General features: G+C 52.0%; 1 protein-coding gene across 4 annotated transcripts in view; it reads right to left on the bottom strand.

Moving 5' to 3' along the window:
- FBLN1 (fibulin 1) overlaps positions 1-17,053 on the bottom strand; it is a 95,523-nt gene that overhangs the window by 24,365 nt on the left and 54,105 nt on the right. Inside the window, exon 15 of one of the 4 annotated variants that reach the window (XM_032140129.2) lies at positions 1,495-1,637. In XM_032140129.2, the coding sequence (XP_031996020.1) occupies positions 1,495-1,637 (143 nt within the window). Of the gene's footprint in view, positions 1-1,494; positions 1,638-7,290; positions 8,115-9,638; positions 10,082-14,469; positions 15,113-17,053 lie in introns of those variants that run through there. The other 3 variants (XM_032140131.2, XM_032140130.2, XM_032140132.2) reach the window with 3 other exon arrangements.

Here is a 17,053-nt window from a genome sequence, read left to right as displayed (position 1 = left end):
GTCTGTGCCACCCTGTGACGATTCAGCGCTGTTCCTTTTTGGGAGGAGCAAGCCTAGGGGGGCTGGGACTGGGGACGGCTCCTTGGGCAACCACGTGCTGGGGAAGCCTCTCCTCCCCCCACCTCCCCGCATGGTTATGTCATGGTGTAAACACTGGTGTCCTCGCGGCTGGCTCCATTGTATGCCTCCCCTGAGAGGGTGGGAGGACCCCTTCTTATCGCCATGTCCCTAGAGCCTGACGCAGAGGGGCTCTGTCCGTGGCTGCTGAATGAACTCATCATGGCATGCTTCTCTGCAGGCCAGGTATAGGGACTCCCTAGAGGGCAGGGGTGGCTGGGGACCGGGCACACGGGCAGCACAGCCAGAAAGCGAGGTGAACAGGACAGTGCTCCATCCATAGCCCTCTGCCAGGCTTGGGAGCACGCAGCCCGGGCCCTGCTCCAGAGAAATGCTGCAGTGATGGCAGGCTACACAACATGTCTACACTGCATGCCAGGAGCTTCCTAGAGAGCCAGGCCGGGGTGTGGGAGCACTGACTGGGTTACACCTGAGCTTCCTGCTTCCCGTCTGGCCCCTCCAGTTCACCTGGCCCTGGATCAACAGGATGATGTTTCTATACGCAAACCTCATCCACTGCAACCTTCCGATGGTTCCCCCAAAGCCTGGGGGTTGAAGGCCCAACTCCAATTTTAGCCTCCTGTTTATCCTTCCAGCCCCCCTCTTACCAAGGCTCTACCGCTCCAGCAGAAAACCTTGGCTCAGTTCCTCAAATGCCCACACTGTCCCCCCAAACCTCCAGACCCATCAGGCCATGTCCTGCTCCACTGGGCACCCTCCTCTCCCCTTCTCCCCCTTTCACTCAAATACCTCACCACTCAGGACCCAGCCTGGCCGTCACTTCCTCCCGGAGGCCCTCCCTGATTCTCCAGTGCTGGTCACAGAATCAGCGCTTAGTGGCTCTCTGCAGAACAACCGTTACCCATAAGAAAAGACCACCTGAACGGAGCTGAGAATGGGCCAAATGCTGCTGTGCCAGGTGGGTGTGGGGGGGACACAGACGCAAAGAAAGGTCTGCATTTCAAGTTGCCAGGCGCGGTGGCTCACACCTGTAATCCTAGCACTTTGGGAGGCCGAGACGGGCGGATCACGAGGTCAGGAGATCGAGACCATCCTGGCTAACACGGTGAAACCCCATCTCTACTAAAAATACAAAAAGATTAGCCGGGCGTGGTGGCGGGTGCCTGTAGTCCCAGCTACTCGGGAGGCTGAGGCAGGAGAATGGCGTGAACCCGGGAGGCGGAGCTTGCAGTGAGCCGAGATCGCGCCACTGCACTCCAGCCCGGGCGACAGAGCGAGACTCCGTCTCAAAAGAAAGTTCTGCATTTCAAAGCCTGGGCCACATCGTACAAGGAATGACTCCTGTAGGCCAAGCCCTCAGCTGAAGCCGAGGGAGGCCCTAGGGGGCCCTGGGACCCCCACGCCCATTCCACTCACCTTCAGGGCGGGTGAACTCGCGGAAGGTGGGCAGCGAGACGACGGTGTGGGAGATGGTGTGCACGGGGTCGAACACACACGTGACATCGTTGGGGCGGCAGGACTTGATGCAGCGGACCGTGTCTGTCTTCTCCTGGTGGAGCCTGAGGGGAACCACAGCACACGAGGCTGACGGGGAAGTTGGGACAGCAGCTCCCACAGGGGCCGAGGTCCAGGGAGGAGAAGCAGGTGGCCAGGGCAGGGGCATCTGTCCCAGAGACAGCTCCATCAGAGAACGACAGTGGTCTCTGCAGCCTGGCTGCTCTGTGGGGAGGCTTCATGGCCCTTCCTGCAAACTGGACCGGGACCGAAATGCCAGAAACACCCTCCAGCTTCCATGTGCCCTGGCGGATAAGCACAGCTTGGAAATTTGTGCATGAACTGAGCATCAATAGCTACAACAGCAAAATAGAGTCACAGGTTCACTTGCCCAACAAGTATGTTTTGAGTGCCAGGCACCAGGTGCTAGGGACAGCAAAGCGAACAAGGGACACATGGTCCCACCTTCTCAGAGCCCACAGTGAGGCTGGGCAGCAGGGTAGATAGAAAGCGCCAAGCTCGGTGCCCAGCACAGGGAAGTCAATTCCACATCACCAGGCGACGGGGAGGCAGGAGAAGAGGCTACAGTCTCTCAGAGGTCTGGGTTCCAGCTACTGTGCTAGACAGATTTTTACAACCTCTTGATCATAAAATAAAACACGGATACAAAATTACACAAAATGAAAGTATAGTTTAACGAGTTATTATTTAAGGCAAACGCCTTTATAATCACCACCCAGGTCAAGAAAGAGAATTGGCCAGCCACCGAAGGCCCCACAACTGCCAGACAGAGCTCAACCCCTCCTGCAACCCAAAAGTGACCCCTAGCCTGAGTCCCATAGCAGTCCTCTACTTGGGTTTTTTTTTCTTTTCTTTTTTTTTTGAGACAGAGTCTCGCTCTGTCGCCCAGGCTGGAGTGCAGTGGCACGATCTCAGCTCACTGCAGCCTCTACCTCCCAGGTTCAAGCGACTCTCCTGCCTCAGCTTCCCAAGTAGCTGGGATTACAGGCACATGCCACCACGCCCAGCTAATTTTTGTATTCTTAGTAGACATGCAGTTTCACCATGTGGGCCAGGCTGGTCTTGAACTCTTGACCTTGTGATCCACCCACCTCGGCCTCCCAAAATGCTGAGGTTACAGGCGTGAGCCGCCACACCTGGTCCCTAATCTCTTCTTATAAGAACTCCTGTTGTATTGGATTAGGGCCCATTCATATGATCTTACTTTTACCTTAATTACCTGGTTGAACGTGACCGCATTTGGAGATAGGGACTTTAGAGGTATTGGGGATTAGGAATTCAACATATGAATTTGGTGGGGGGACACAATTCAGCCCCTAACACTTTGTATGGGTGTCATGGTTTGCATTATGTCCTTCCAAGAAAGATGGCAAAGTTCCATCCCCAGTACCTCAGAATGTGACTTTAGTGGGAACTACGGTCATTGCAGATATAATTAGTTAAGATGAGGTCACAATGGAGTAGGGTGGGCCCCTGATCTAAGATGACCGATATCCTTATAAGAAGAGGGCTATGTGACAACAAAGACACACAAGATCATGTGATGACAAAGGCAGAGATTGCAGCAATGTAGCTGCAAGCCAAGGAACACCAATGATCACCAACAAACCGCCAGGAGCTGGGACAAGTCATGCTCCTACAGAAGGAGCATTCTGCCACAGAAGAGGCATTCCCTTACAGAAGGGGTACTCCGCTACAGAAGGAGCACTCCCCTACAGAAGGAGCACTCCCCTACAGAAGGAGCACTCCCCTACAGAAGGTACTCCCCTACAAAAGGAGCACTTCCCTACAGAAGGAGCACTCTCCTACAGAAGGAGCACTCCCCTACAGAAGGGGCACTCCCCTACAGAAGAAGCACTTCCCTACAGAAGGGGTACTCCCCTACAGAAGGAGCACTCCCCTACAGAAGGAGCACTCCCCTACAGAAGAGGCACTCCCCTACAGAAGGAGCACTCCCCTACAGAAGGAGCACACCCTACAAAAGAAGCACTCCCCTACAGAAGGAGCACGCTCTACAGAAGGAGCACTCCCCTACAGAAGGAGCACACCCTACAGGAGCATTCCCCTACAGAAAAGGCATTCCCCTACAGAAGGAGCACGCCCCTACAGAAGGAGCACGCTTTACAGAAGGAGCACTCCCCTACAGAAGGAGCACACCCTACAGAAGGGGCACTCCCCTACAGAAGGAGCACTCCCCTACAGAAGGGGTACTCCCCTACAGAAGGAGCACTCCCCTACAGAAGGAGCACTCCCCTACAGAAGGAGCACTCCCCTACAGAGGGAGCATTCTGCTACAGAATGAGCATTCCCCTACAGAAGGAGCACTCCCCTACAGAAGGGGTACTCCCCTACAGAAGGAGCACTCCCCTACAGAAGGGGCACTCCCCTACAGAGGGAGCACTCCCCTACAGAAGGAGCACTCCCCTACAGAAGGGGCACTCCCCTACAGAAGGGGTACTCCCCTACAGAAGGAGCACTCCCCTACAGGAGTACGCCCTACAGAAGGAGCACGCCCTACAGGACGATCCCACAGAAGGCACTCCACAGAAGGGTACTCCCACAGAAGGACACCCACAGATACCTACAGGAGCATTCCCCTACAGAAGAGGCATTCCCCTACAGAAGGAGCACTCCCTTACAGAAGAGGCATTCCCCTATAGAAGGAGTACTCCCCTACAGAAGGAGCACTCCCCTACAGAAGAAGCACGCTCTGCAGAAGGAGCACTCCCCTACAGAAGGAGCACGCCCTACAGAAGGAGCACTCCTCTACAGAAGGACCACTCCCCTACAGAAGGAGCACGCCCTACAGAAGGAGCACTCCTTTACAGAAGGAGCATGCTCTACAGAAGGAGCACTCTCCTACAGAAGGAGCACGCCCTGCAGAAGGAGAACTCCTCTACAGGAGCACTCCCCTACAGAAGAAGCACGCTCTACAGAAGGAGCACTCCCCTACAGAAGAGGCATTCCCCTAGAGGTTTCAGAGGAAGTGCAGCCCTTCTGACACCTTGATTTTGGACTTCTGGCCTCCAGAACCATGAAATGATACATTTCTATTATTTTAAGCCACCCAGTCTATGGTACTTTGTTATAGAAACTCATCCATGGAATTTGACCTTGATGCTTTTGGGTTGATCATCCTTGGAGGAAATTAGTTTTCCTGGAGTTTGAGAAAGAGTATCATTCACAGTTATCTTCCTGACTTTGCAGAGCTCACCTCCTGACATTCTTCCACATTTACCCGGATCTTCTCTTCCCACAGTCTCTATGGTCTCTTTCCTACACAATTTCTGTTCCATTTCCAGCAGTCTCTCCCTCGTGTGAGACCCTGACCTTAGGGGGAGCTGTGGTGGCTAAGTTTCAAAAGCTCCCAAGAGCAAGCCTGCGCCAGCCCCTTCCTCCCTCCCACTGGCTCTGTGCACACTCTGGCCCCTGGAGTGAGCAAAACGCCTCCCAGTTTCAGCTGCTGTTCCCCCAAAGCACCTAGTACACTTTCTGGGGATACCTGTTGATTATTTTGGGGTCCTGCCACTGTTTTTTCCTGCACAGATGCCAAAGTCATGCAGGTGGGCCTGAACTGCAGACAACCATACCTTGTTTAGTTGTAAATGTTTTCCATGGAGTTTTATTTTCCCATCTAGTTGTCTGGGTGTTTTTGGTTGGGATCCGGAGACCTTCAGAAATAATGCATCTGCATCTTTCCGGAGTCTATGCTACACGTTTTGCATGTCTTTTTTTTTTCTGAGACAAAGTTTCGCTCTATCGCCCAGGCTGGAGTGTGGCGGCACAATCTTGGCTCACTGGAATCTCTGTATCCTGGGTTCAAGCGATTCTCCTGCCTCAGCTTCCTGAGTAGCTGAGATTACAGGTGTGCACCACCACGACTGGCTGTTTTGTATTTTTGGTAAAGATGGGGATTCATCATGTTGGCCAGGCTGGTCTTGAACTCCTGACCTTCAGTGGCCAGGGTGGTCTTGAACTCCTGACCTTGAACTCTGCCTGCCTTGGCCTCCCAAAGTGCTGGGATTACAGGCATGAGCTGCCACGCCTGGTCCATTTTGCATCTCATTTCATTCCAGCCTCACAGTCCTTTCCTCCTTACCACACTGCCTCCTCCTCTAGCTAATAAGATACCCTGTTCTGGGTTTGGGAATGGCAGAGCGGCTCTGTGAGATGGGGCTGGAGCAACAGTTTCATTCATCCCAGGGATGCTGCCTCTCTCCAGTATTTGCTGCAGTGTAGGACAGGGGTTCAGAGCACAGATCCCAGCCCAAGCTGCCTGCGTTTGAATCCCAGTGCCACTGGAAACCAGCTGTGGAACTTTGGGCAACTTCCTTCACCTTTCTGTGCCTCCCTGTCCTCACTGTGGAATGGGGATATTAACACTGCTTGCTTCCTTAGGCTGCCGTGAGGAGTAAAAGAATTACATGCTTGGAACAGCACCTGTCTCATGGGCAGCACTGTATGTGTTAGCTGTTGGTGTTGTTATTATTATCATTACAATAAAAATCACCCTTATTACTGTCTTTTCTCCTTGGGAGCTTGATTTACTAGTGACACAGCCAGGAAAGCACAGGTTCTAGGAATCAAAAGTGATGTCAGCTCCACATATGACCTTGGATCCCTCCAAACTCTGAATCTTTATCCCCATGTCAATGAAGAGCCACACGAACACCCAGTAACCTTCCAATGAATGAAGAAACTCGCACTCACACTTATGGAATGCCTACTCTGTATCAGGCGCTGCCTGCTGGACTATTTCAGGCCATCTTCAAAATCAGCCATGAGGTGGGCCTTGAGGCTTTGAAAGGCTGACGACATCTCCAGGGTCACAGAAACTAGTAAATGGCAAGAAGGAAATTCAACCTCCTGCTCTTATTTTGCTTTTCCTGCGTAGTGCCCTCTCTCAGCAGGATGAGCTGGGAACATGGCTAGGGAGCCCCAAGGAGCTGCGGGACAGGGGTGAGCACTCAGGCCATTCAGCTGTCACTCCCACGGTGCACTCAGGCACACACGCAAACCTCGGTGGGATCCCAAATGCAACGGGACCCCTCAGGAGGCAGGGAGTTCCACAAGCAAAGGGGAGTCCCTTGGTGGGAATGTTGCAGAGGAGCTTCTGGCAAGCTGTGGAAGGTCACTGGGTAGGCTCCAAAGCCCCTAAGAGGTTTCCCCCACCTCTTCACATTCCTATGCACATGAAGGCAAAGGTGTTCCTTCCAGCCTGAGTAATCCGGCCCCTGATGAATGGATGCCTGAATAGGACAAGAACCCCTGCTGTGGCTTGCTGGCTAAACAGAGGAGACAATTTTTATTTATTTTTTTGAGACAGAGTCTCACTTTTGTTGCCCAGGCTGGTGTGCAATAGTCCGATCTCAGCTCACTGCAATCTCTGCCTCCTGGGCTCAAGCAATTCTCCTGCCTCAGCCTCCTGAGTAGCTGGGATTACAGGCGCCTGCTACCATACCCAGCTAATTTTTGTATTTTTAGTAGAGATGGGGTTTCTCCATATTGGCCAGGCTGGTCTCAAACTCCTGACCTCAGGTGATCTGCCCGTCTCGGCCTCCCAAAGTGCTGGGATTACAGGCGTGAGCCACTGCACCTGGCCGAGGAGACGATATTTGAACTAAGCCTTAAAAATGCTATCCATTCATCCATCCATCCATCCATCCATCCATCCATCCATCCATCGGTCTCTGTCCATCCATCCATCAACCCGCATGTTTATTCAGATGTTTACTGAGCTCCTTCTTCAAGCCAAACACTGCAAAGTTGCAGAGAATACAGAAATTAACCAGACACAATCCCTGCCTTCAAAGAGCCTGGCTAGGGGGGACGTTAAGAAACAGCCCCAACACAATGGGGTAAATGCTCTGATGGAGGAGCCTGGGGCCAGGGGAGCTCAGGCTAACTGCACTGAGGAGGTGACTTCTGAGCCAAGTCTGCAAGGAGAATGGCAGTCTGCAGGGGGACAGCATGGCACATGCTAAAGCCACAAGAAGGCAGATTCAGGGAAGGGCAAGCCTCCCCATGGGGCCAGGGCACAAGCACATGGATGAGCTGCAGTGGGGCAGGTGCAGCTCAAAGGGTGGGCAGGGGCCAGATCAGGCCAGGCGTCCAATGCCATTCCAAGGGGACTATGCTTCATCTGCTGGGAAAAGACAACCATGGAAGGTTCTGAGGAAGTTCAGACCATCGTAACCAGACTGGTCCTTCAGAGAGGCTCTTGGGCTGCATCTTGGAGAATGTACTAGAATATGGGAGACTTGAGGCTGGTGCAGACCAGGCATGGTCAGAGAGAGGACCAGGAGACAAAGTGGCGAGGGCCGCGGGGAAAAGGGCTCGTGCTCCCTCAGCGCAATCACAGCTGCCTCAGCGCGAGGTGTGGGGCTGACTCTGTCCAGGTCCATCTTCCTTACTAGGCATCAAGGTGGGCATCCCTCAACCCCTGCTTCCATGGAAGAACCCTGCAGTCCTCTTTACTTGACCCCACTGGGATGTTCTGCCTTCCCCGCTTGGATTTCTGCCTGGAGACGGTATCAGCACAGTGTCACAGCCACAGAAATGCTAGTGACATAAGCCAGGGCTGGCAGAGTCATCTGTTCCCTGAACAGACATTGACAGAGCACCTTCTGCACGCGAGATGTCTTGCAAGGAGCTGGGAACACCGCACTGAATGAGACAGACCTGGTCCTTGCCTTCACAGAGCCTTCTGGAAGGTGGGGAAGACAAACGTGAAACGCGAGTCAACAGGAACCGCAGCCTGTTACAAGCACCATGAAGGAAAGGGGTCATGAGAACGATGGACAGAGAAAACAGAAGCCAGCGGTGGCAGGGAAGGCCCCTCTGAGGAAGACACACGAGCTGGAGTTTAAGCAACATTCAGGCCAAGGGTGCAAAGCACGTGCCAGGGGCCCGAGGCAGCAGAGCTTGCAGCGTGGCTCAAGTGGGCAAGGACAGAACAAGTTGAGGCCAGGCTGGAGATTGCACACAAAGACTAAATTAGGCATGGCCTTCAGACATCTTGAGGATCTGGAGGCCTTAACCCAAATGGTAAGGAAGGCAGGAACGGTTTTAGGCAGAGGCTAAAAGATCATTCCAGCTGCCAAGCAAAGAATGAGCTGTAGGGGAGGTGAATGGACGCTGGGAGCAGCAGAAGGGGAGAGGTGACTGGCTTGGCTGGACCATGGTGGAGGAGATGGAGGGAGGCAGGGGGTTAACGCCCTCAGTGGAGGTATTGTGGCAGAATGCAACAGCCACAGCTGCGGAGTCAGTAAACCAGGGCTCAGATACCAGCTGTGTGATCTTGGGCAAATCACTTGCCCTCTCTGAGTCTCCATGAGGATGACCACCTGCCTGGCAGGACTGGTGTAAGGCCTGTGAAGGGTCCCGTGAGCACCACATGTATTGTGTGGTCCTTTGCCTCCCCCTGGCACAGGGCCAGGATCCTCAGTGGGGGCAAAACGACTTCACTGAGGCAAGAGCTGCATCCTAGGAGCCGCAACCGCATTCCGTGTTTCTGCACCACAGATTTGGGCTTCTGATCAAGACAAACAGAACAGGAAGCTTGAATCTCAGGAGAAAGCTTTCTTGTCTCAGTGAAATGCTCACCTCCGGGGATACAGCAAAGAACCAGGCAGGGGCCAGCAGACCCGCTTCCTTGACCTGGCGTGGCCACAGCAGGCCAAGCAACCCTGGCCAACCCTTCCCCTTCTCTCTGGGCCTCAGTTTCCACATCTGTAAAATGAGAGGGGACTGTGCTCAGCAATCTGAGGGTCCTTCTTCACCACCACCTTTATTCTTTGGGTTCAACACAAATGAAGACGAGTTAACACATGTGAAATGATGTGCCCGGCCCGGCCTCCCTGTCAGCACAGACAGTGGGCTCTGTGAACAGGGACCCCCGAGCACACACCCTTTAGTGGGGAGCGCTCCTCAGTCAGCCCTCAGGGGTACCAGGCAGCGGCCAGTGCCCGGCTCACCCCCAGGTAACAAGCGGCACAGACTCCCAACCATGCCAAATAAAACCAAGGCACGCGAGGCTCACTGTGTGGGACGCTTGCTAAGACTTTATTAACGCCCCGGAGGGCAGGGTTAGGAAAGCAACAGGAGGGAGACCCCGCGACACGAAGCGAGTGCTCAGAGCTCTGCAGACACAAAGATGAAAAGCTTGGCCACAAAGGAGCTGACGGTGCCGTGGCGATAGAGATCCATCTTGACGGTCAGGAGCAAGTCCCTGGGCTCGGGGACAGGCTTGGTGAGGGCCACCACCCCACTGTGGGGGCTCACCTTCCGGGTGGTGAAAAAGCCCTCCTCATTGCCGCCGGTGATGGCCAGCTGCATGCTGTCCCCGGGGACAGCACTGGAGGGGCCCATGCGGAAAACCACCGCGGGCGCTTGGATGTTGGTGGGGAAAGAGAGGTGGTAGTAGGTTATTCTCAGAGGCAGCTTGGAGCACTCCCGATTCTCATGGCAAGGCAAGCGCTCACAGCGGCTGCAAGAAAAGTGGGCAGAGAGACAAGAAGAGGGTTAGGGCCGGTTCAGCAAGCGGAGAAACGGCAGAGCGTGGGGATGTGGGGCTGGCAGGCAGGCCTCCCGCTGCCCCTCTGGCCGATTCAGCCAACACGAAGGGCGCCCCCCACTCACCTGCGGGAGGCGCCGTGGACCTCCAGGCTGCTGATTCAGGCACTACCCTCTTCCAACACCATCTGGGGCGCTGGGTGGCTGGGGGCCAAGGGCTGTGCCCGAAGTGAGGTGCGTCCTCTGCTCACCGGCAGAGCCCCACCCCTGGGGCACTCCACAGGCACACCCCGCCCTTCCCAGGCCCTCGCCCAGACAGTGGCCAGGGCTACACAGGCCTCTTGGGTGTGTCTCGGAGGTGACCCGTGAAATGACTATCTCTGCCACTAGCAATCAGAGCTGCTGCCGTTCACCAAGTGCTCAGCTATCCCTCACCACGCACTCTCTAGTGGGATCACTGCCACCACCCCCTGACAGTGGCTTTGGTGCTATTTTTCACATGAGGACACTGAGGCTCAGAGAGAATGTGGCCTTCCCACTTCCCAAGGTCACAGAGTGAGTGAGGGAGCCACATCTATGCTCAGCAAGTAAGGTCAGTTCCCAGTTCCCTGTCACTAAGCCCTTGTGTTCCAGGCCCAGTACCCCATCTGGGTCCACAGGGCCAGTTCAGGGCTTGGAATGGAAATGGGGACAGATCCCAACTTCCTGTGATAGAAACAGAGACAAGTCCTAACTTCCTGGGTGGAGACAGGGACGGGTTCTAACTTCCTGGGTGGAGACAGGGATGGGTCCTAACTTCCTGGGTGGAGACAGGGATGGGTCCTAACTTCCTGCAGTGGAGACAGGGACGGGTCCTAACTTCCTGCAGTGGAGACAGGGACGGGTCCTAACTGCCTGCAGTGGAGACGGGGATGGGTCCTAACTGCCTGTGGTGAAGACAGGGACGGGTCCTGTGATGGTTAATAGTGTCAACTTGATTGGATTGAAGGACACAAAGTACTGATCCTGGGTGTGTCTGTGAGGGTGTTGCCAAAAGAGTCACATTTGAGTCAGTGGGCTGGGAAAGACAGACCCACCCTTAATCTGGGTGGGCACCAACTTATCAGCTGCCAGCACAGCTACAGTATAAGCAGGCAGAAAAATGTGATCAGAGAGACTGGCCTAGCCTCCCAGCCTACATCTTTCTCCTGTGCTGGATGCTTCCTGCCCTCGAACATCGGACTCCAAGTTCTTCAGTTTTGGGACTCGGACTGGCTATCCTTGCTCCTCAGCCTTCAGATGGCCTATTGTGGGGACCTTGTGATCGTGTGAGTTAATGCTTAATAAACTCCCCTTTATATATATATGTATTCCATTAGTTCTGTCCCTCTAGAAAACCCAAACTACTACAGATTTTGGTACCAGGAGTGGTTCTAGAGGAACAGAATATCAAAGATGGAGTTCTTTCATTGGTTTTGGGGTTTCTGGAGTTGGCTGGTTAACGATTAGACCCAAAAATGCTAAGGACTCTACTTCTAATAGTACAGAGAACACTGATAGTCCTTGGCGTGAACTGTTTAGAAAGTTATGCAAAATAAATGCATTTGAAACTCCTGATTCATCGTTCGTGAGGCAAGTTTAGTGACTATACGTAATATCTTTGATCATATGTGGAGAACCAAGGAACATAATGAAGCTGGTTGGTTGCTCCTAAGTTTAGTGGACAAAGTGATGAAAGAAAATGATGAACTCAGGGATTCCATCTCCCGGCCTCAGAAGCAGATACTGAGCTTCAAATCTGCTAAGACTGCCCTGAGTGAGAGTCTTATCTCCTGCAGAGGAAGAGGTGAAATTGTGGAAAAACAGACACAAGCTCTTATCATGCGAGTGGCTGACCTGCAATGAAAGATGCAAGCACAGCCTCGCCAGGTGTCTGCTGTTAAAGTGAGGGCACTGATTGAAAAAGAATGGGACCCTGCAACTTGGAATGGGGACATGTGGCAGGAGCCTGATGAAGCTGGGGACACTGAGTTTGTAAACTCTGATGAACCTTTTTTGCCAGAAGAAACAGCTTAACAGTTTAACAGCTTCCCCATCCCCAGTAGTGGCAACATCCCATCCCCGACCCATCAGCCTTTGCACCTTTGTCTAAGGAGATAAACCCCACGCTGCCTGAGGCAACAGTGATGGCATCCTGTGAGGCAGTTGCCAGGCAAGATAATGCTGATTCTGCTCAGGAGCCACCCCCAACACCCCTGTTTGCCTCTAGACCTGTAACTAAAGTACTGGAGGGCCCCTAGATATGAGGTTGAGAGTGTAACCCATGAGGAAGTGAGCTACGCTCGAAAAGAACTGCTTGAGTTTTCTAATTTATAGAAACAGAAATCTGGAGAACGGGCAAGAGAATGGATATTAAGGGTGTCGGAGAATGGTGGAAGGAACATAGCGTTGGATCAGGCTGAATTTATGGATTTAGGCCCACTAAGCAGGGACTCTGCATTTAATGTTGCAACTCGGGGAGTTAAAAAAGGTTCTAATAGTTTATTTGCTGGTTTAGCTGAAATACGGATGAAGAGATGGCCCACTGTGAGCGAGCTGGAAATGCCTGGTCTTCCTTGGTTTAATGTGGAGGAAGGAATCCACAGACTTAGGGAGATTGGGATGGTGGAGTGGATTAGTCACTTTAGACCTACTCAACCAAGCTGGGAGGGTCCAGAAGATATACCCTTGACCAATGCCTTTCAAAACAGATTTGTGAGGGCAGTACCTGCATCTTTGAAGAGCCCTGTAATTGCTCGTCTTGGTATGTCAGATCTAACAGTGGGAACCGCAGTCACTCAACTACAAAATTTAAATACAATGGAAATAATTGGATCCTGAGGTGGCAGTGGCCAAGTGATAGCACTCAACCGTCAAAGGCAAGGTGGGTGTAGCTTCTGTAATGGACAGCAGAGGCAAAGCGGCAATCGAAATAGTCTGTCTCGTGTAGGGCTCTGGCATTGGCTAATTAATCACAGTGTTCCTATAAGTGAAACTGATAGGAAGCCTACTGCATTCCTACTTGATTTGTTTAAGCAGAAAACTTCTAGGTCAAGTGGACAAAAGAATAATTTGAATTACAAAAACAGAGAATCACAGCCCCTTGATCAATTTCCAGACTTGAACCAGTTTACAGACCCAGAACCCCTTGAATGAAGGGGAGGCCGGGTCCTCTTGAGGAAGGACCCCACTACATTACCGACAATTTATGCAGAGAATCTTTCTCCCATCCTTCCCCAAAGAGACCTCTGGCCTTTTACCAGAGTAACTGCATTGGGGAAAGGGAAATGATCAGACATTTTGGGGACTACTGGACACTGGTTCTGAGCTGAGGTTGATTCCAGGGAACCCAAAACGTCATGGTGGCCCTCCAGTTAAATAGGGGCTTAAGGAGGTCAGGTAATTAATGGAGTTTTAGCTCAGGTCTGACTTAAAGTGGGTCCAGTGGACTCATCCTGTGGTCATTTTCCCAGTGCCAGAATGCAGAATTGGCACAGACATACTTAGAAGCTGGCAGAACCCCCACACTGGCTCCCTGACCGGTAGGGTGAAGGCTTTCATGGTTGGAAAGGCCAAATGGAAGCCATAAGAGCTGCCTCTACCTAGAAAAACAGTAAATCAAAAACAGTATCACATCCCTGGAGGGATTGTGGAGATTAGTGTCCCCATCAAAAACCTGAAAGACTCAGGGGTGGTGATTCCCACCACATCCCCATTCAACTTTCCCATTTGGCCTCTGCAGAAGACAGATGGATCTTGGTGAATGGCAGTGGATTATTGTAAGTTTAACCAATTGGTGACTCCAATTTGCAGCCGCTATACCAGATGTGGTTTCATTGTTAGAGCAAATTACCGTATCTCTTGGTACCTGGTATGCAGCCACTGACTTGGCAAATGCCTTTTTCTCCATTCCTGTTCCAAGGCCCACCAGAAGCAATCTGTCTTCAGCTGGCAAGGCCAGCAATATACCTTCATTGTCATACCTCAGGGGTGTATCAACTCTCCGGCTTTGTGTCATAAACTTATTCATGTCATAATCTTATTCAGAGAGACCTTGATCACATTTCGCTTCTGCAAGATATCACGCTGGTCCATTAAATTGGTGACATTATGCTGATTGGATCCAGTGAGTGAGAAGTAGCAAACACACTGGATTTATTGGTGAGACATGTGCATGCCAGAGGGTGGAAAATAAATCCGATAATAAAATTCAGGGAACTTCTACCTCAGTAAAATTTCTAGGGGTCCAGTGGTTTGGGGTCTGTCTAGATATTCCTTCTAAGGTGAAGGATAAGTTGCTGCATTTGGCCCCACCTACAACCAAGAAAGAGACATAACGCCTAGTGGGCCTATTGGATTTTGGAGGCAACACATTCCTCATTTGAGTGTGTTACTCCAGCACATTTATCGAGTGACCTGAAAGGCTGCCAGTTTTGAGTGGGGTCCAGAACCGGAGAAAGCTCTGCAACAGGTCCAGGCTGTTGTGCAAGCTGCTCTGCCACTTGAGCCATATGACCCAGCAGATCCAATGTTGCTTGAGGTGTCAGTGGCAGATAAGGATGCTGTCTGCAGCCTTTGGCAGGCCCCCATAGGTGAATCACAGTGGAGGTCTCTAGGCTTTCGGAGCAATGCCCTGCCATCTTCTGCAGATAACTACTTTCCTTTTGAGAGACAGCTCTTGGCCTGTTACTGGGCTTTGGTGGAAACTGAATGTTTGACTCCGGGTCATCAAGTCACCTGTGACCTGAACTGCCTATTGTGAACTGGGTGCTTTCTGACCCATCTAGCCATAAAGTTGGTCATGCACAGCAGCATCCCATCATCAAATGAAAGTGGTATATACATGATCGGGCTTGAGGAGGTCCTAAAGGCACAAGTTAAGTTACATGAGGAAGTGGCTCAAATGCCCATGGTCTCCATTCCTGCCAACTTGCCTTCTCCTCCCCAGCCTGCACCGACGGCCTCATGCAGAGTTCCCTACGATCAGCTGACAGAGGAAGAGAAGACCAGGGCCTGGTCCACAGATCGTTCCTCACGATACGCAGGCACCACCCGAAAGTGCACAGCTGCAGCACTACTGCTCCTTTCCAGGACATCCCCGAAGGACAGTGGCAAAGGGAAATCTTCTCAGTGGGCAGAACTTCAAGCAATGCACCTGGTTGTGCACTTTGCATGGAAGGAGAAATGACCAGATGTGCGATTATATACTGATTCATGGGCTGTGGCCAATGGTTTGGCTGCATGGTCAGGGACTTGGAAGAAGCATGATTGGAAAATTGGTGACAATGAAATTTGGGGAAGAGGTATGTGGATGGACCTCTCTGAGTGGTCAAAAACTGTGAAGATATTTGTATCACATGAGAGTGCTCAGCAGAGGAGGATTTTAATAATCAAGTGGATAGGATGATTCGTTCTGTGGACACCACTCAGCCTCTTTCCCCAGCCACCCCTGTCATTGCCCAATGGGCCCATGAACAAAGTGGCCATGGTGGCAGGGAAGGAGGTTACACATGGGCTCAGCAACATGGACTTCCACGCACTAAGGCTGTCCTGGATATGGCCACTGCTGAGTACCCAATCTGCCAGTAGCAGAGACCAACATTGAGCCCTCGATATGGCACCATTCCTCGGGGTGATCAGCCAGCTACCTGGTGGCAGGTTGATTATATTGGACATCTTCCATCATGGAAAGGGCAGAGGTTTGTTCTCACTGGAATAGACACTTACTCTGGATATGGGTTTGCCTATCCTGCACACAATGCTTCTGCCAAGACTACCATCCGTGGGTTCACGGAATGCCTTATCCACCGTCATGGTATTCCACACAGCATTGCCTCTGACCAAAGCACTCACTTTACGGCTAAAGAGGTGCCGCAGTGGGCTCTTGCTCATGGAATTCACTGGTTTTACCATGTTCCCCATCATCTTGAAGCAGGTAGATTGATAGGATGGTGGAATGGCCTTTTGAAGTCACAATTACAATGCCAACTAGGTGACAGTACTTTGCAGGGCTGGGACAAAGTTCTACAGAAGGCCATGTATGCTCTGAATCAGGGTCCAATATTATGACACTGTTTCTCCCATAGCCAGGATTTACGGGTCCAGGAATCCAAGCGTGGAAATGGAAGTGGCACCACTCACCATCACCCATAGTGATCCACTAGCAAAATTTTTGCTTCCTGTTCCTGCAACATTACGTTCTGCTGGCCTAGAGGTCTTAGTTCCAGAGGGAGGAATGCTACCACCAGGAGACACAACAATGATTCCATTAAACTGGAAGTTAAGATTGCCACCTGGACACTTGGGGCTCCTCCTACCTTTAAGTCAACAGGCTAAGAAGGGAGTTACAGTGTTGGCTGGGGTGACTGACTCTGACTATCAAGATGAAATCAGTCTACTACTCCATAATGAAGTTAGAGTATGCATGGAATACAGGAGATCCATTAGGGCATCTCTTAGTATTACCATGCCCTGTGATTAAGGTCAATGGGAAACTACAACAGCCCAATCCAGGCAGGACTACAAATGACCCAGACCCTTCAGGAATGAAGGTTTGGGTCACTCCGCCAGGAAAAAAAAACAAGATCTGCCAAGGTGTTTGCTGAAGGCAAAGGGAATACAGAGTGGGTAGTAGAAGAAGGCAGTCATCAATACCAGCTATGAGCCATGTGACCAGTTGCAGAAACGAGGGCTGTAATTGTCATGAGTATTTCCTCCTTCTTTTAAAAACATGGCCAGGTGCTGTGGCTCACGCCTGTAATCCCAGCACTTTCGGAGGCCGAGGCGGGCGGGTCACTTGAGGTCAGGAGCTCAAGACCAGCCTGACCAACATGGTGAAACCCATCTCTACTTAAAATAGAAAAATTAGCTGGGTGTGGTGGCGCACACCTGTAATCTCAGCTACTCAGGAGGCTGAGGCAGGAGAATC

This window comes from Hylobates moloch, unplaced genomic scaffold (assembly GCF_009828535.3).
Source record: "Hylobates moloch isolate HMO894 unplaced genomic scaffold, HMol_V3 SCAFFOLD_19, whole genome shotgun sequence".
Lineage (NCBI taxonomy): Eukaryota > Metazoa > Chordata > Mammalia > Primates > Hylobatidae > Hylobates > Hylobates moloch.
The sequence above is the reverse complement of the archived record's forward strand: the minus strand, read 5'-3'. Positions and strand labels throughout refer to the sequence as shown.